Genomic DNA, 19,632 nt, shown 5'->3' on the forward strand with positions numbered 1-19,632 from the left:
TGCTTTGTCACATGCTCGATGTGGGTGGTGCAATTCTGACCAATCACAGCGCGCATATGGAAAAACAAGAGCGTTCTCGAGCGCTGATTAGCCAGTGTCATTGCGATGACGCAGCGTCTCCGCCTCTATCCGGAAGCGGGCTGTCATGTGACTTGTTTGTTGGCGATTTGCTGTACGAAGCCGCATCATTTCATTACAGCAACAAACAAACGCTTGTCCCCGGTAATTCCCCCATTCCCCCCATCTCCTTCTCCGAGATGGACGAAACGAGCCCGCTAGTCTCTCCGCTTCGCGATTCTAACGATTTCAGCTACGGTCCCACCGAGCCGACGAGTCCCCGGGGTGGATTTGGAGGCACGCCGGGCTCAGTGGTGCGTCTGCCGGCAGGGAGTCCCGGACGGAGCCGCGAGCGACAGCCGCTTCTGGACCGCGATCGAGGTGTGTCGCCGCGGGACCCGCACAGGAACGAGTTCCCGGAGGACCCGGAGTTTAGAGAGATTATCCGGAAGGCAGAGCGGGCCATCGAGGAGGGCATCTACCCGGAGCGCATCTATCAGGGCTCCAGCGGCAGCTACTTCGTCAAAGATTCAACAGGGGTGAGAGTTCATCATATCTGTAATCGTTACATGTAATCAGTTCCATGCGCATTATTCACGAGCTGAGCGTGTTGTGTGTGTGTAACTGTGTATTGATGAGATCACAGTAACAGCTGTGTCATCAGGTCAGGCCTCGAGTGATGCAAAACACAAATCTGAAGTTTGAGCTTTTACAGGACGTTTCTTCAACTGCAGGCACTTTCATGTATGTTTATCAAATTAATGTGATCTTGAAAATCTGAAGCTTTTTCACACCTTCATCCTTGTTTCAGACCCAGATATGCAATCCTTAATTATAAAAATGATGATTGAGACATGTGATGTGTGGAGATAACCGGTAAAATGGAGGTAAGGGTCGCTGGACACATGAATGATACAGGAGAACAGCTTTATCAGGGCTGTAGTTCAACATTAGACTGGTTTTGGGCATGATGCCTCAGTTGGCAGCTCGGGTCTTTGATCGATAAAATAAAGGCTTACCAGCACTTTCTCTTTGAAGCTCTCTCTCTCTCTTCAGTGAAACGACAGAGCAGTGCTTTATTATCATAGAGGCAGATACGCACTACTACTTTTACATGAAACCTGAATACAGGTTTAACAGCTCTCATAAAAGACACAGATCGGCTTGATCAGGAAGATACTATAAGATTCTTATCTTTCTATAATATTCCATTTATTAACATTCGTTAACTACATTAGTTAAAAATGAACTAACAATGAAGACATTTGTTGACCCCTTGGTGCTGGTTTTTTTTTTATTGCTTTTGTCCATATCACAAATTTGAGTAATCATCATAAATTAGGTATCATTTGAAAGCTTTAAACACTCAAAATTCAACATAAGAAAACCATTTTGAAATTGGACATTGAGTTACCATGGAAACGGTACTTTAAATCCTTTTAGCGGCTCCTCCCTTTAGTGGGCGGGGTCATGTTTTCTATTTTTTTTTTCGAATCCTGACAAATCACATATCGTTGGAAAGGTCTGAGACTCAAGGTTCCATATTTGGTGACTGTTTTGTGATAGAAGTGATATTGTGACAGAAATGTATTAATTTGTTACAGGAGAACGCATCAAATAAACATTCAATGGATTGTGGGTTTCACCCGGTGGCTATTTTTGGTATTACACCTTAACAAAATCTCATGGGAACTTTAATTTTTGTGATATCGACTTCAAATTTGGAACACAACTTGGTTAGACATGTGGCTTTGATTTTATAGCAATTTTAATTTATTTTTGTAAAATATATTTTAAATAATATAATTTTGTTTAGTACAATACATTTGCCTTACAGTAAACTTAATTTTTTTCATTTAGCTTTCACTTCAGCAATATTCTGTTTTCACTTCAGCAATATTGTCTTCTTTAAAAAGAGACCAACCTAATTCTGAATTCCAAAGCTTTATGAATTACTACCATTTAAGTTTGGTATCTACCAAAAAGTTGTATCTGTTACTATTATTAAATGGACCTGAGCTAACATGAATTAACAATGAACAATTCTATGTTTATTAACTAACGTTAACAAATATTAATGTATGTTAGTAAATGCATTAATTAGTGGGTCCTTATTGTAAAGTTTCCATGTTTATTTGCTTACAGAGAAGACATAAGTGTCAGTAAGTCTTGAGCTGAAGTACAATCAAGTTAAATATTACATGACCTGAATATTTTTATTGGTCATTGTTGTCAGTCGAGCTGTAACTTTCTAAATGCAAAGAGTGTTTAGAAATAATGACAGATTTCTCCTGTGTGCATTGTTCTTTAACATTTACATTTATGCATTTGGCAGACGCTTTTATCCAAAGCGACTTGCATTGCATTTCAAGGTATACATTCTTATCATTTGTCATTTGAGTATTATTTTAAACTTATGGTATTTAGAATTTTAATTTGATATATATTTTTTTTATGTGCCTTTGTAATTTTTATTAGTTTTTAAATGTTTCTATTTAGCTTTATTTTTTATTTCAGCTTAATTTTTTATTAATTTTAGTATTTAAAATGGACTAAACTTAATTTATAAAATGATTCAATGACTCTTATTGGATCAAAAATGATTTTTAATAGTTTTACATTAACAATAACAACCCTGACATCTAGTATTACAGCAGAGAGAAGTGTGTTTTAAAGGGGTTTATTATCAAAAGTGTTTTAAAAAGGCAGAAGTGGGAAGGGTTATTTAGTAATGATGGGTATTTCATCAGTAAATAGACAGTTCCTCACTTCTTTAAATGAAACCCTGGAAATACCATGAGAGAGTCATAGTTTAAGACCTGGTTTAAGACTTGTCACATGCGTTAAACCGCCTAATTTGTGCCATATGACTTCTGTGATTATGGCTTTGCAGTGTGTGTTAGACGAGTATGAGGCTTTCTTTCATTCAGCGTCAAAACTCTGGGCTTTGGACCCGGTTTGCACTTTGATTCGCTTCACAACACTAGATTCGACAAGCGTTCAAAGTTTAAAATGAGTTCTATTGACTATATTTATCACATACCGACTGATTGTTTTATTGTGCCTGTTCAGAACTGAGTGAATGTTAATCCTTTTAGAAAAGATGGAGTTGAACAAACAGTTTCACTCCATCAAGATAAAGAGGAATTGAGATTTACTACGTTTTCTGTGGTAGTTCTCTGGCCAATCGTGTTATTCTGTTTGATTTTAGTGTAGTTTAAAGAGTTGAATGTTTAATCTGAAAATACAAAGGGAAAAGTTTGTGAGCAGAAGTGACCAAAAAAAAAAAAAAACATTTCTATTTCCACACAAGCTGCAAACAAACAAATTTTTCATTTATTAAGTAATTTGGGAGAGTTTTTGAATCTGGCCGTAATCATTTAGGGCATGATTATTAGTCATGATGAGTTTAGTTATTCAGACTGAATTGTGCTAAACACTGTGGCCTGTAGGGGGCAGAAGTGAGTTGATCTGATGTTTTCTTGCGAGCTGGTGACTAACTTTTAAGACTAGTCTTAGCAGTTTATGCAACCGGCCCCAGATCTTGAGCGGGGAAGGGCTGGTGTTCGACCTCTCGGCAGTGATCACGCCTGCGAGCTTCATCTGCTCACTAGTGAGTCTCTGAGCACATGACCACATGCACAGTCAGGCGGTGCGCCGAGCCAGTTTCTCATTCACTTCAAATCAAATCAGAGATGAGTCACGGAGACCAGATGAAGTCTTTGTTAAAGGTCACTTTTAGATGTGGAAATCACTAATGTGTCTGAAAACAAGGAGGAATGAGTAACTGTTGAGTTAACTTTGGGAGTATAAGCTTGCATGTCTGTAAGATTTTTAATGTTTTTGAAAGAGTCTCTTCTGCTCACCAAGGCTTCATTTATCTGATGAACTATACTGTAAAAACAGTAATATTGTGAAATATTATTACAATTTAAAATATCTGTTTTCTATGAGAGTATGTATTAAAATGTAATTTATTTCTGTGATCAAAGCTGAATTTTCAGCATCATTACTCCAGTCTTCAGTGTCACATGATCCTTCAGAAATCACTCTAATATGACAAAAAAACTGCATTTAATTGAAATAGAATCTTTTGTGACATTATAAATGCCTTTACCATCACAGTTGATAATTCTTGCTGAATAAAAGTAATAATTAATGTAAAAAAAATCGTACTTATGCCAAACTTTTGAACGATATTGTGCAAACGGTTGCCTTCCAGTTGCAGTGTTTCAACCTCAAAAGAATTTACACGTTTCTGGAAAGCATCTGTGATTGTTGAAAACTTGGCTCACTTGGTTTAGCATGAAGTTGTAAATGGGATTTTGGTCTCAGGCCCTGTTTACTCCTGGTATTAAGATGCGTTTTGGTCGATTGGATCACAAGTACGAGGAGAGACACATTCCCGTTCACACCTGGTGTTTTAATCCGTCTCTTTTGTCCACTTTCAGCCACTTCTGTCCTGATTTCTTCAAGGGGAGGGTCTATGGGCGGGTAAATAGTTTAGTTTAAAGCCGATAGTTTAAGGCCCAATCCCAATTCTATTTTATACCCCTTCCCCTTGCTCCTTGAAACAGAGTGGCAAGGCATAGGAGTGGCAAGGCATTCCAAGATGCCGTCGTCAGCTGTAGTCATCTCAGTTGCGATTTAAAAAAATAAATAAAATGTTTTAAAAATTTTTTGCAAACGTTTCTTTGAAGAACATGACCTTAAATATGAACACAAGATTGAAAAATTCGTACATTTATGGGGCTCCTTTTTTGCTTGAGCAGCCGTGTTGTCTCTGTTGCCGGTGTATGCTGGGACATTTCTCATACCCCCTTATGGCGCTTTTCCATTACCAGTACCAGCTCAACTCGACTCGCCTCGGCTCGGCTCGCTTTTCGCTCCGTTTTCCATTGCAGATAGTACCTCCACAATAGTACCTGGTCGTCATAGCGACGCCGCAGGAAACTGCCGTGACTTAATCTTTTACGCGAGACGCGCGAAATACACCCGCTACCCACACACACAGGACAATGGAGGAAATCGAGTGAATGCTGTTTTTGGATGTTTTTGTTTTTGTTTTTGCTGTTTTTTATTCAGGATACTCCGTCTGGCGCGTGCAATGATGACGCAGTGAATAGTGACGATTCTCTCTGACCAATCAGCAATCTGCCTTATTTTCACGTCACATTTTAGTATCGCCTCAGCTCGCCTCAGCTCGCTTAGAACCTCGCCGGAGGTGGTACGAAAAAAAGTACCTGGAAGCAGGTACAGGTACAACTTTTACACAGTGGAAAACCAAACAGAGCCGAGTCGAGTCGAGGCGAGCCGAGGCGAGCTGGTACTGTGTAGTGGAAAAGCGCCATTAGTTTGAAGTGTGTTCCTGAAAGATCTTCGTTTGAAGGGCTATCTGGCCCTTTCCCCTACCCCTACCCCTACCCCTCCAACCAAAAGAGAATCGAGACAACCCTACCACTTCATGTGAACGCGCAAAACAGAGGGGTAGGGGAAAGGGAAGGAGTAAGGTGTAGAATTGGGATTGGGCCTAAACCCCGTCTGGCTAGAGCTCTTCCCATAATGTTCACGCATTAGATCAGTAGACGGAGAGAAGACGGTCTTTTGTGGCTGTTTGAACACATTCGACCACATGAGCTTTTACACTACGAAAGCAATCCAGTCGAATGTGTTTTCAACTTCCTCTGGAAGTGGTCGAAAATGGACAAGCTCAAAACGCTTTAAACCTAGTTTACACCTTTAGCATCGCCTTGTGATCCGATCGACCAAAACACATTTACCAGGTGTAAACGGCCTTGGATGTGAGATATAAAGTGTACGGTGGTGTGGAAGGGATTTGTCTCTCGAGCTTAAATGTTTTTTCACTGACAAGCTAAAGAGGAACATGTGAAAGACAGTTTGAGCAGATTGGTGTGTTTCAGATGTATGGTGTTGCTTGAGAAAACCTGACCTAAAATATCTTTTTTTTTCCCAACAGAAGGTCATCGGAGTCTACAAACCAAAGAACGAGGAGCCGTACGGCCAGCTGAACCCCAAATGGACCAAATGGCTGCAGAAGCTCTGCTGTCCGTGTTGTTTCGGCCGGGACTGTCTGGTGCTGAATCAGGGTTACCTGTCAGAGGCCGGCGCCAGTTTAGTGGACCAGAAACTAGAGCTCAACATCGTGCCGCGCACCAAGGTATGGTAACACCGCCCACACATGAGCATCTTCACTGAAACCAAAACCAAGGTGAACGAGGACGTGAGAACGTTTAGTCGTGATGGTTTTGTGCTTGTTGGTTAACCTCTTTCATTTCCTGTTGTTGGCACGCATGAAAACAAACTAGTCAACCGCAGGCTAAACATAACGGTTATCTCACACACACACTCACACACCAGCGCTATTGCTGAGTGTTGACAGAAGACAGACATGTCCTAGGGTGTACAGTCAAACCAAAAAAATATTCAGACACCAGAAATAATTTTTGATTATTTTTTTTTACTTGTGTGTGCAGGACACTATAGTTCATTTCAAGGATAGCAAAATAAAGTAAACAGTGACTACCAGTAAAATATATGAAAAATTTGCGACCAAATATTATTCAGACACTTTGGCCTGACCATGTTTTGCTGAAGTGTTTTTTTTTTTTTTTTTTTTGCTAATGTGACCTTTTTACACACAGACTGAACTAAATGAAGCGTTGCTTGGTGATTGGTTGAGCTAAACTGGTATTATCTTATTGTGTAGTTAAATTTAACAGCTGACAGATATTCAACATAATTCATGTGTGAGACAGTCTAAAGCCGGGTGCACACTGTGCGATTTATTATCATCCTTTACGATTGTTGCATGTCACACTGTAGGATCTCAGTCGTCATCGATGTCAGACTGTACGATAGTCAAGGCGCGTTAAAAACGGACGCACGCAAGAACTTGTCCAGAGTTTAACATCATCAATGAATGACACGTTCGGTGACAGTGAGCTGCATTACACGCAGGGTTGAAATGGTGGCTACAAAGAAATCACTAACGTTAATCACGGCCTGTCTTGAAAAACGAAGACAATTTGTCGGTCATCGTAGAAGAGTCACACTGCAGGAGTCAAATCTTCTGACACTGCCAGAATGTCATCTGAGGTAAAATTTGTTCGCAGCGGTCATTAATCGGCTGTCGGGGAACATGTCAAACTAACGTTCACCCTGCTTAACAGAAGGATGGCCAAAACCAGTGAAATATCAACTGATTTGATAACTGAGTTCTTGTCATATTTCATTACCATTTTCTAAACTATAGCGAATAAACTGATGATGTAAGAAATGTTGAAGGTGTCTGAATAAATTTTGGTTTGACTGTGTAATGTATTATCACACTTTGCGTGTTTGGATGATTAAAGTGAACCCTGGTGCGATTACTCTGTTAGTGCGGTTCATTTGAATAAGTGTGAACGCTGCCGTCTGAACCCTGGTGCACCAAACAAGCGGAGCGAGACGCTGAAAAGACGAGTCTCAGTCCACTTCCAAACAAACTGGTGCGGTTCGAATAAAATATGAAAGCAACACGGACCAAAGACATGTAAACTAACCAAGTTTACACCAAGTTTTAGAGCACATGATGTCACAAGATGCGACCCTAAAAAGGACAGAATGCTCAAGCATACTTGTTTTTTCTCGTCATAGTTGTGATGTTGCTCATCACAGTTCGGTAGAACCGCGTCTCCTCACAGCAGATCTTCATGAAGGCCAAAATGAGCTATATAGACCAAAACCACTTTTGCACCAGGCTGTAAACATGTTTTTTTCTGCTGTAAAGTTGGGCGTTTTAACATGGGGGGTTTATGGGATTGACTCTTTTGCAGCCTGTCTCTAGTGGCCAGTCGATGAACTGCAGTTTGTCACTTCCGTGTTGGATTCAAGAGAGAGACCAGAAGGTTGCCGCTTGATCTGGACCAAGCGAACTGAACTACAAGTGTGAACACACCCCATATAAAGCGTTTTCTGTTTTCTCTTTCTCTTAGGTGGTGTATTTAGCAAGCGAGACCTTTAATTACAGTGCCATTGATCGAGTAAAGTCCAGAGGAAAGAGGTTAGCTTTAGAAAAAGTGCCCAAGGTGGGCCAACGCTTCCACCGGATTGGCCTGCCACCTAAGGTAAGCTTCATAACAGCGCCACCTTTCTGCCTGGAGGAAGATGACACAATTTTGGCTCTTGTAGGTTTATACACTGTTATTTTAACATCATTGTGTGATGCTAGTTTCTGTTGGCGGTTGTAGGTTTGTGAACTGGTTTCTATTGGCTTTTGCAGGTGGGCTCATTCCAGCTCTTCGTAGAGGGGTATAAAGACGCAGATTTCTGGCTGCGGCGGTTTGAGGCCGAGCCTTTACCCGAAAACACTAATCGCCAACTCCAGCTACAGTTTGAGAGACTGGTGGTGCTGGATTACATAATCAGAAACACAGGTAACCACAGGCAAAGGCCAAACAAAAAGACAAAAACACATTTTTACCTTCTGATCCCCTTCGTCATTTTTTTTCCCCGAATTATTTACTTCATTGGAATGGTACGAAAATTGGTAAAGGTTTTGGCACTTGCTATGTGAACACAAAGAAAAAAACATGATTCGAAAAGGTTAAATGGTGCTGAATAAACTTGTCACACTTGTGCTCCTCGCGGTCAATAATGAGTGCATTTGGAAATGAATGGCAGACAAATGTTATCCAGTGGAAACTTTTGGTACTGCAGCCGAACAAAATCTTACTGAAAGCTCATTTTTTGAGATATAAAGCTCAAATTTGGAACACAACTTGTTTAGATGTATGGCTTAGATGTTCTTGCAGTTTTAGAGTTAAAGCATTTTTGAAAATATATATTTTATAAACAAATTAAAAATCATATTTTTGTGAATTTTTCATAAAAATACACATAAAATTCTGTTACTTTTTTTTAAGTTCACTTTTTTAAACTATTTCACATCAGCCAAGTGTCATCTTTGAAAAGATATCAAATTTAAGTCTGTTGCTCTAAAGCATTCAAGATTTACGACAGTTTAAGTTAAAAATGTAATTTTCTGGTCTATGCTCAAAAAGTGAATAAATGGATTATAAATACAGCGTAAATATAATTTAGTATTAAAAAAATTTTAATAAAACACGCGAAGAGCACCAGAGGATGTACTGTCTTTATTTTAACACGCATTGTTTGTGTTTGTGTGATCTGTAGACCGAGGAAATGACAACTGGCTCATAAAATATGACTATCCGATGGATACGTCAAGCAACAGGGTGAGTGACCAGCTGCTATTTTAGATATTTATGGGAGATTTTTCATCCCTTTCTTGTGTTTTCATGTTCGTGTTTGTGTTTATCATCCAGGACAGTGATTGGGTGTTAGTGAAGGACCCCATCATTAAACTGGCAGCCATTGACAATGGTCTGGCCTTCCCTCTCAAACACCCGGATTCATGGAGAGCCTGTAAGCCAATCATCCTCCACCTCACAAACACATGATCATCCACTGGCCAATCACATTGTAATATTCCTGATAAGTATTAAATACCAGCTTCATCGCTGCAACTCGAGGTGTTTTCATTAATTTGTTGTAGTTCAGTGTTTTTTATTGAATGTGTTTTCCTGTAGATCCGTTTTACTGGGCGTGGCTGCCACAGGCTAAAGTTGCCTTTTCCCAAGAGATCCGAGATTTAGTTCTTCCCAAATTTTCCGACCCAAACTTCATCAAAGACCTTGAGGAAGATCTTTACGAGCTTTTTAAGGCAAGTCATTAAATTTACCTGGGGACTCGCCGATATGTTTGTATGTTTTATGAAATTAATGCTCAGTATTGACTTCATACTTGCATTAACTTTGACAGAAAGATCCGGGTTTTGACCGAGGACAGTTCAAGAAGCAGGTCTCAGTCATGAGGGGGCAGGTGAGTCTTTAACATCTTTTTAGTTGTGTTTAAAGACACTGAAAACACTAATCTGCTTTATAGTAGTATTATATTATACGGTAGGGCTGGGCAATAAATCAGTATTGATATTCATTGAGAAATATTAATCCACAATATGGATAATAAACTTTTTGAGTAATATTTTATATTTAGCCTACATCTTTGAGAGTCTGACGTCAAATACGCACTGAAACTCAAAAGTCTTCATGACAACCCGCCAAAATAAAAGTTTGGGTTATCTTGAAATTATGTCACCACTATTATAAAATGTCACATTAAAATAGGGTGTAAGCTTTTATGAAATAATAATTTTATCAGACACCATTTTGATGATTACTTGATTGGTGGAAAAAAATATTGTGATCATATTTTTAGCCAATCCACTTGGCCCTATTATACGGCCATAAAACATAATTTAAACATTGAAAATGTCCTTGCACTGTAGTTTGCAAGAAGGGAATGGATTCATGTGGACTATAATATGATTAAAAAACTATTCAGCCTAAAATTCAGTTTTCAATCTCGACATCTTTCAATGCACTTCTCTGTCTGAGACGTTCCCGCTCATGTCCTGTTCCTCTAGATCCTGAATCTGAGCCAGGCGCTGCGGGAAGGCAAGACGCCCCTCCAGCTGGTCCAGATGCCGCCGGTCATCGTGGAGACGGCACGAGCGCCACAGCGGGCCAACAGCGAGTCCTACACGCAGAGCTTCCAAAGCAGAAGACCCTTCTTCACCTGGTGGTGATCCGGGCTTTTATCTGTGTGTGTATGTGTGTGTGCAACCTGATTTTAGTTGCATTTTTGTTTTTCATTGCCATTTTGGGAACAAATGAAAGTGGGAAAAGATCCAGTGATTGACGAGAAGCCTTTTCCACACACATAATCCTGAAGGAGAGCATTGCCTTGTGGACTGTTACACCGTATGAACACTCAAAAGCCGCGTTCAGAATGACTTGCATGTCAGTAAGACAGTGAAGGAGAAACTTTCTGCTGTTGTAAAACCTCGACGTTTGACGACTGGAACTACTGCTCAACTCTCATTCATAGGCGCTTTCTGTTTTTTCTTGCCTTTGTGTTAGTTTTGTTTTTTCCTCACAATCATTGAAAAGCCACACACTTTATCCTCTGCTTTTGTTCCATTAGCATTATATTTTTCTACTTTTTATTTTTTGTACGTGCACGTGTGTCTGGAGGCGGAGTCTCCTCGGAGCTCGACTGAGCATGTGCAGAAACACTGGAACGTTCCATTCTCACGGTGACATCATCCTTCTTTGTCTTCATAGTTTGATTTCGTTTAAAAAATCAGAAGATATTATATAATTTTTTAAAAAGTGTATTCACAGGTGTCAAAAAAACTGACCTTAAAAACGTGACAATGGACTGTATAATTTGTATGTAATGTATTTAATGAAAGATGCTAAAAGCTATAACAGTGCGATACTCAATAAAAGAACGGACTCGAGTTTCATTTCAAAAACGATTTAATTGGAAGTTCCAGCTTTAGTGACAAAGAGAAAAAATACCTCTTGTTCTTGTGCATGTTGTAGTGTTCAGGGTTTTGGCTACATGTTTTCATCTGTATTGCTTCTAAATGTCTGTCGAAGTGACAGAAGAAGACATTAAATATTCAGCACTAATGATTAGTGTCCAGCATACCTCTATATACTAATGCATCATTTACATATTTACCACAGGCTAAAACAACTAATGATTCGAAGAGAACTGCTCTGTCGCAGCAAATGCAAATACATTCTTCTATATTTGTAGATATTGAACATTAAATACCACTGGAAGGCAGAACACTCCCTGAAAAAAAGGGACTACTGAGAAACTAGTGTTTTGGAAGAAACAATACAAGCATATTTCGTTAAATAATAGAAATCCAACACTCTTCGGCCCCATACATTCATATAAGTGGTAAATAAAAGCTGATAGGGGTTCTGGAAGCTTCGATGAGACTGCATTTAAAGAGAGAGTTCACCAGAAATGTAACTTTTGTCATTTACTCGCCCATGTTGTTCCATACCAGTACGGTTTCTGTCTTCAATATAATTACAATGAGCACAAACACAATGACAGTGAATGGGCATGGACACAAAACATTAGGGATGCACGATATATCGGTTTTGGCCGATATGTTCATTTTTAATGTTATCGTTATCGGCCCGATAAGAAAATTAGACCAATATATTAGAGCTGATAAATAATGTGTATTATTTCCTTCAGCTGAGACACTTCAGATGCGCACTGTTCAACATGATGGTTTTGAATTGCTTGAAATATGATTGGAATCACTTCATAAAAGGAAAATATAGTAAAATACAACATGTTCAGCACATGTCCGTCATATCGGCTACATGAAATCATAATGAGAACATTATAATTGTGTGCTTGGGACATGGCTGTTAATGGTGAGACTTTTGTTTTTGTAATCAGGCACTCAAAAATTATATAAAAATTTCGATTTATATTTATCGGCCAATATATCAGTTATCGGCTTTCAAATATAAAGGCCAAAATTTTCATATCGGTGCATCCCTACAAAACAAAAAAGACCAAAAAGGCAGTTTAAAATAGTCTATATGATTCATGCAGTATGTTACAAATCTGCAGTCACATGACTTGATAACCAGTTCTGTGGTGATTCTGGAGCTCAACACCGTTCACTCACATTTTGTAGAAAAGAGCAGCATGAATATCTATTGTGTCATCTGGGGTTTGGAACAACATGAGCATGAGTATAAATAATCATGTCTGAGTGAACTAACCCTCTGATAGTGTTGTGCAATCGGGTCCGAGGATGTGAGAATGGCACAAACCCGTAAAGAGTTCATTAAGGTACAGCAGGACTGGAATCCTGCGGGATTATTGTTAGTGTCAGGTGCTGTAGTGTTGATCGTTGCTCGATTAAGACTAGTGTTTGATTGAGGCGGCAGCTTCAAGTAAATCTGCCCCGACGGAGAGTCTCTCAGGCTGTAATCTGATTGAATGCGTTCGGTAATCCCACACTGCTCCACTTCCCGCTGTCGGCATCAGTGCCGGATCCGGTGCAGGTAGCGCTCGGGATCTTTCTCCTGAACGGCGTTCCAGCTCCATCGAGGGCCACCCGAGGGCCCCTGAGTCTCTTCCTCGGGGAAGTCAGCTTGGTCACATGATCCAGCTTCAGAAGAGCTCTGTCCTCCACAGGCTCCCAAAGCAGACGAATCATCGTTGTCGTCTTTGTCTTCTCCAGTTGTGACTTCAGACGTCTGTCCCAGTGAGCACTCGTTGATCCTTATGGATGATCACATAATAATGCATCAACTTATTAGATGCAGATCATTATATACCAATGCTACATTTTCTAAATGTCATAATCATTTGTTAACAAACAAGTATTCATTACTTCAATGAGTCATTGTTTCTGCCTTAAATTATTACATTGTTCAAATTAAGACATTTTTAGCTAACTGTGATTTTTGTATATGTACATTTCTGAAATGCATAACTTAGTCTCCTCTGATAACAGACTCTAAATTGTAATATGCACTTTCTGTAAAGCTGCTTTGAAACGATGTGTATTGTGAAAAGCGCTATACAAATAAATGTGAATTGAATTGAATTATGTGATTACACTATTCTCATCTAATGTTCACAGGTGTGTGACCCATGCCTGGATTTTCTAGTCTGATTACAGGGTCTTTAGTGTGCCTGGTTTGAGTGGCTGATCTCATGACCTACATTTGTTCAGATTAGCGTGTTTCCATTAACACACACACACACACACACACACACAGTGGCAGTGAAGCTGGTGGCAGAATTGAGCTTTATTTAGACATTTAAGTAAATCTACACGGATGAACCCTGCAAAATCATGTCCAACTGTCACATATACCCCAGAAACAAATGAAAAAAAGTGTTTTTGCAACTTTTTTGTGACAATTAGGAACATTTTCACACAATTTTTAATTGTTCACGTAATTCTCATTGTTCTGAAATATAAGTTTTACTGTATTAAAATACTGTAAACTAAAATACAGCAATATAATGATTTTTTTTTTATGCAATCAATGATGGCAATATGATGTATAAATACTTACTAATACAAATAATGTAGCATTATTATTTTTGCATCACAAGTAATAAGAATGAGGTTTGTTTGTTTAGTTTTTTTACCTAAAAAATTGTTTACCGATATAAATATTATTATTATTATTATTATCATGATTACATTGCAAGTAACAAGAATGAGGTTTTGAGGTTTTCTGGTGTATAAATACCAATATAAATGAATAAATAATAAATTATTATTTTTGCATCACAAGTAATAAGAATAAGGTTTGTTTTGTTTTTATTTGTTTTTTTAAATACATTACCAATATAAAGAACATATCAATATTTTTTTTCCATTTCAAGTAATGAAAATGAGTTTTTAATTTTAATTTTTATAAATAATATATATTATTTAAATATAAAAAATATATAACATAAAAAAAAAATCTATCAATATTCTTGCATTGGAAGTAATGAGAATTATTTTTGTATTGTTTTTAAGAGAAATTCTCCTAAAGTAAGCTTCATTTGCTTTATGCAGAATATGTCATCTTATTGTTTATCATTTGATTTTAGGGAATAATGTGACAAAAAAAAAGAAGATGCTTTTATTGACAGTTTTAGTTGCATTTCAGCTGCTAATGAAACTAAATGTGCCTTCCTGAAGAAATTGCAATTCGGTAAACGAGCATTACAATGATTCAAAGTGATAGATAAAAAACTTTAAAAAAACATTTTTTATTTTGTAGATCATTTCAGTTTGAGTGTGTATGACTGAGGACTAAATTAAATACTTACATTACTCAGAAAAATGCTTTAATGAATACTATAGTTCCAGTGTCTCTCACCTGAGGTGTCCAAACGCTCTGACCCATCTCGTCCCCGTCGTGTCTTTATGAGACTCCACCCTGAGGCCGCTTCTGTTCCTCGCTCGGACCCTGAGTCCCACCAGCGCCTGAGCCAGACCCGTCTCCACCTCCGCCATCCCTCCATCCTCTGCCTCCTCCTCCCGATCCCCCCCGTCCTCTCCGGCCGCTGCTCTCCGGTTCCCCCACACCATCCGGGCTCTCTGCTCCGCGTCCGGGTCGCCCGCCGCCTGGAAGAGCCGCTTCAGCTGCCGCAGGTTCACGCCCTGGAAGATGTTGGCCGTGCCGGACTTGCGGTTCCGACGCTCGGAGGCGGGCGGGCGGGCAAACGTGGGCTGGGACGGGCCTGCGAGAGCCGGGGCTGAGGCCACGTCCTCCATCTGTGGGGCAACAGGGTCATGAGGGGTGTGAAGCACTTCTGAGAAGCCCACATGCAACTATTGTATGAACTACAATGGTCAACATTTGAAGTGGATCAAAAAAGTCATCAAAGTTGTCCTAAGACATGAACAGGTATTGTTCACAATTCATGTATAACTTTGATGAAAGGTTTTGATCCACTTCTAAAAAAAAAATCCACTTCTCCACAAAAACATAATATTGATATATGACTAAAAGAGCTTTATGGCAAGAAACTACAGGTTAAACAATTGTTATTTCATGAATTGGTTAATTTTGAGATTTTGGTTTAATTTTGAGATGTAGGCCTATATTTTTGTCCGCTGTCATGTGCAGGGATCTTTTATAACGTGTTCTGGACTAATAACTGTTCTGGAACGAAAACATGCAAAATACACATTTAAGTGTTTAGGTTATGACACTTCTATCTATTTGCGTCTGTAGATTTCAATTACAATGTATGTTTTTCATGGTCATTTTCCAAATCAGCAGCACTTACATACCAAACCTTACATATTCCTATCTATATTTGAAGGTTTTTACAGAGGGGTTTCTTCATATTACACTTTATTCCTAAAAACATGGTGAGAATGTATTTTTCTGGCTGTTGATGTGGTGAAGAGAAATCCAAAATCCCATCTGGAAAACAGTTACAGTAACAATTTTGAACATTTCTGTTCTGGAAATGCGCATATTTTATTAGACCATCTCATTTGCATATTTTTTTACATAACGTTTTTAAAAAACGGTTAAATTGTCTTAATGTTCAGTGATTGTTTAACTTGGAAAGTATGGTGAAATCTAGTTTTGTTCGTTTTTTTCCTCTATTTATCTGTGGTGTCTTGCCTTAAGTTGGTACGTCACTGGAAAAAGAGTATTTAAACCGCACCGCAGGTTCAGACATTAGCCTTCTGACCTCCAGTGACAAAGACTATTAGCTGCCATTCAGTCGCCAGGGCCCATTATTACAGCAGTCTAAGCTGGGAAACAAGTCTATGTCACTTTTAAGGACCCTAAAAAACCCTGTTCATTGGTAAAACATCAAGTCAGAAGTCAAGTCAAGTAACCTTTATTTTATATAGCGCTTTATGCAATACAGATTGTTTCAAAAAGCAGCTTTACAGTGATAACAGGAGAATGATTCAATGATGCAAACAGTTCATTTCTATAAGACATAAGCTCTATAAGACAACAGTGGCAGAATGGAGAAAAAAACCTTGGGAGAAACCAGGCTCATTCTCTGGCCAACGAATAAACACAGAATACAAGGATCGCTTCAATGGTCTTCAATGTAGAAAGAGGTTTTGGTCACATGATGATGTAGTTGCTACATTTACTAGCAGCGGGTAACTTGCAAAGCTAACCAGCCAAACCTAAGCTAACCCTGGTCTGAACAATGGCATACAGTGTTTATGGTCAGAACAGAATACTTGTGTATTGTAACTGCAAAGAGTTACAAATTATTGTGAAACAGTTTGCATAATGCAGTGCTAAATTGGCAGTCCCATCAAATTGAGAAAGAAATGTTACATGTCATGGCCCACATTACATTGAGCGCACTGCATTATGGGAAGCATCTGCACTGGTATGTTGTTGTCATCTGGATAGTATGTAGGCCTACTTATAGAAAATTGTAAAAGTGTTAATATGCTATTTAAATAAACCGTTGTTGCTCAAAGTTAAACAGGAATGTCTGGTTAGCTTGTAATCATTTGGTCTTGGCAGAAAAGGACTCGTTCGCGTTTTGTTGACGCGTAACAAACGATGATGTATAATTTTATAGGTAAATATTGTTTTGAATGTACCCTCTGGATTCGTTTCTCAAATGTCTCGGGAAAATAATGATTAGATGCACGATTAGATAACTGGTTTGGTTGATTTGCTTCGGTGACTGGAATTTGCCACAGTCACAAAGCGCGTTGAAGTTTGCAGTGCGATGAGTCACGTGACGACATTACAGTGACGCACGAGTGCACGAACATCCGCAGTGACAGCTGCGCGAGGACAGACAACAGAAGCGCTAATGAAAACACATCCACTGAAATTATAGCAAATAACAAAGCATATGTTCAAGATTAAACGCTCGGTTATGAGTGACGACATGAAGGATCACAAAGCGCACAATCGCGTTAACCGTATTTCTAGGTGGGAATTCGGTTCTGCTTTGCTGCTCTCTAGGAAAAACAAATGAAATAAATATTAACGACACAATTATGCAGAAATCTACTCACCTTTTCTCTCTGAACTAGTGTCTTTGTGTCATTTGCATGTTGGATCTTTGGAATTGCTCTGTGAAAAGCAGCAGAATGCTGTAGTAAACAGCCTGACTGTGTGTCTCTGTCTGAGTCAAGCGAGCGGAACGGACAGAAAAGTTTAACGCTTTGACTCGTCACATACTGTACCGCTCTGACCAATGAGAAGACTGGAATAGATGATTGATCCCGCCTCCAAGTCTCTTCCAGCCAATCACAACACTCCTTTGTGTGCGTCGTGTGGACTGTAGTGTGTGTGTGTGTGTGTGTGTGTGTGTGTGTGTGTGTGTGTGTGTGTGTGTGTGTGTGTGTGTGTGTGTGTGTGTGTGTGTGTGTGTGTGTGTGTGTGTGTGTGTGTGTGTGTGTGTGTGTGTGTGTGTGTGTGTGTGTGTGTGTGTGTGTGTGTGTGTGTGTGTGTGTGTGTGTGTCACTGAGAAAGGTGTCCTTCATTGACGTCAGTGCTGCCACAAACGTGCCAACATGCGAAACTGTCTCGAGAAAGAGAGAGAGAGAGAACTCGGTTACTTCATTCTAGTGTCCATAAATATATAGGCTATATAAATCTTTAAAAGGCATCAGCTTTAAGAATTTGGTGATTGTTAAAAATGATAAAAATCTTCAAGCATGATTTTTCTTAGAGTCTGTCACTATTCCATATTGTTTTAATAATTTCCTAACAGAAGACCCTGTATTTAACTCTGCATCAGTAAGTTGTACTTTTCCATTAGGCTACGTAACATCAGCTTCCTGAAGCAAAATATTAAAGATGAACATAAATTGCTATAAGCATAAATAAATTGCTATGAACATAAATTGCTATAAATGTCTTTTGCATTTCCGTCAACAGAGGGAGACACAGGCCAGTGTTGCTTTCGTCAGAGAAGTCATTTAGCAGAAATAGTTGGAATAGTAGATCAAACTCCTCACTCCTCATAGTAGATCAAACACGTGAGAAAACTGGATCTCACTGGAATAATATAGCCTAGAACATGCGAGTGTGAAGAGTCTCTCTGATTTAAAAGATAATTATAAACTCAAGACACTGCAGTAAGTATTGATTCATATCATATAATAATGTCAATTGAACTAGATGTGTCTGCGGTAATGTCCCATAATGCACATTTGTGTTTTATTTTACTGGGATATTAAATGATGGTGAATATGGGACCACTGCAGACTGCCCTGGTAAACTCTACATTATGGGGATAAAATGTCTCCATAAAGATGTCAATATCCGAAATCCTGGTCCGTGTGGGGACATTTTTTGGTTATTATTCTATCAATTTTATACTAAGTGAGTTTTTTTTTTTTTTATTGTAAAAAATTCAGAAAGTTGTGTGTGATGGGGGTAGGTTTAGGGGTAGTGTTAGTTTAAGGGGAGAGAATATACTGTATGTACAGTATACAAATCATTGTCTCTATAGAAAGTTCCCATAAAACTTGAAAACAACGTGTGTGTGTGTGTGTGTGTGTGTGTGTGTGTGTGTGTGTGTGTGTGTGTGTGTGTGTGTGTGTGTAAAATTCAATTATTCAAATATTCTTCCCTTTCCTGGTGATGAGGTTAAAACTCTTATTTGTTAATTGGGATATTTATCAAATTAGTGGATGTTCTTAAATATTGTATTTGTATGAATTATTTGCACGATGTCCAAACGCATGTTCACTACTCCTGCTTGTGATTCTTGATCTGGCCTGCAGAGGACAGCACGAAGTTGAGGCATCTTTAACTCTTTCTAACTCCAGCAGTACAAACGCAGGTTTGTTGTTTCCATATTCGTCGTCTTTTGTTATTAATGAGGGGAATCCCTCTTCATCAGCTCTATTTGATGTAGCCTAGATGCAAAGATGCGTGCTGTTTAAACTGCTCCTTAAGAAACCAGAAAATGCTCTTCCCCATCCCACCAGGCTCCACCTCTTTCCTGTCCGTGTTCATCAAAGTGAAAGTAAAATCCTGTGCTGCCATTTTGAAGACGGAAGAATCTCGACACTAATGTCAAAGTGTTGAGTTTCTTCATTTAGATTTTCTTGATGGAACATCAGTATGATCAGCATGACCTGTCCACAGATACATTTCCACACAGGTGAGTGTTATGCAACAGTAA

General features: G+C 39.0%; 3 protein-coding genes across 3 annotated transcripts in view; 2 read left to right on the plus strand and 1 right to left on the minus strand.

Annotated features, from left to right (window-relative positions):
• Positions 1–126: 126 nt before the first annotated feature.
• Positions 127–11,443, plus strand: pi4k2a (phosphatidylinositol 4-kinase type 2 alpha). The gene is made up of 9 exons (XM_082164449.1): positions 127–596; positions 6,035–6,235; positions 8,052–8,183; positions 8,339–8,492; positions 9,253–9,314; positions 9,405–9,504; positions 9,669–9,806; positions 9,905–9,960; positions 10,565–11,443. The coding sequence occupies exons 1-9, from the start codon at positions 258–260 to the stop codon at positions 10,724–10,726; spliced, it is 1,344 nt and encodes a 447-aa protein (XP_082020575.1). The 5' UTR covers positions 127–257; the 3' UTR covers positions 10,727–11,443.
• On the minus strand, positions 11,141–17,677 carry avpi1 (arginine vasopressin induced 1). The gene is made up of 3 exons (XM_082164464.1): positions 17,510–17,677; positions 14,862–15,259; positions 11,141–13,254 (listed from the first exon to the last, which is right to left on the minus strand). Exons 2-3 carry the CDS (start codon positions 15,257–15,259, stop codon positions 13,014–13,016), a joined length of 639 nt encoding a protein of 212 aa, XP_082020590.1. The 5' UTR covers positions 17,510–17,677; the 3' UTR covers positions 11,141–13,013.
• A 1,772-nt stretch (positions 17,678–19,449) lies between these two features.
• The window catches only part of LOC309494999 (NACHT, LRR and PYD domains-containing protein 12-like), a 180,760-nt gene continuing 180,577 nt past the window's right edge, over positions 19,450–19,632 (plus strand). Inside the window, exon 1 of the mRNA XM_082164516.1 lies at positions 19,450–19,611. Within this exon, the coding sequence (XP_082020642.1) occupies positions 19,559–19,611 (53 nt within the window). The 5' untranslated portion in view covers positions 19,450–19,558. The remainder of the gene's footprint in view (positions 19,612–19,632) is intronic.

The sequence above is a fragment of the Leuciscus leuciscus genome (genome assembly GCF_965113295.1).
Source record: "Leuciscus leuciscus genome assembly, chromosome: 3".
In the NCBI taxonomy this organism is placed as follows: Eukaryota; Metazoa; Chordata; class Actinopteri; order Cypriniformes; family Leuciscidae; genus Leuciscus; species Leuciscus leuciscus.

Bases quoted from the DNA above. Each gene is read 5' to 3' on its own strand.
- avpi1 (XM_082164464.1), bottom strand. From the start codon at position 15,259: ATGGAGGACGTGGCCTCAGCCCCGGCTCTCGCAGGCCCGTCCCAGCCC. The intron at 13,255-14,861 runs GTGAGAGACACT...ATCATCCATAAG, and splicing joins AGAGCGTTTGGACACCTCAG to GATCAACGAGTGCTCACTGG.
- pi4k2a (XM_082164449.1), top strand. From the start codon at position 258: ATGGACGAAACGAGCCCGCTAGTCTCTCCGCTTCGCGATTCTAACGAT. The intron at 6,236-8,051 runs GTATGGTAACAC...TCTTTCTCTTAG, and splicing joins ACATCGTGCCGCGCACCAAG to GTGGTGTATTTAGCAAGCGA. The intron at 8,184-8,338 runs GTAAGCTTCATA...TGGCTTTTGCAG, and splicing joins GGATTGGCCTGCCACCTAAG to GTGGGCTCATTCCAGCTCTT.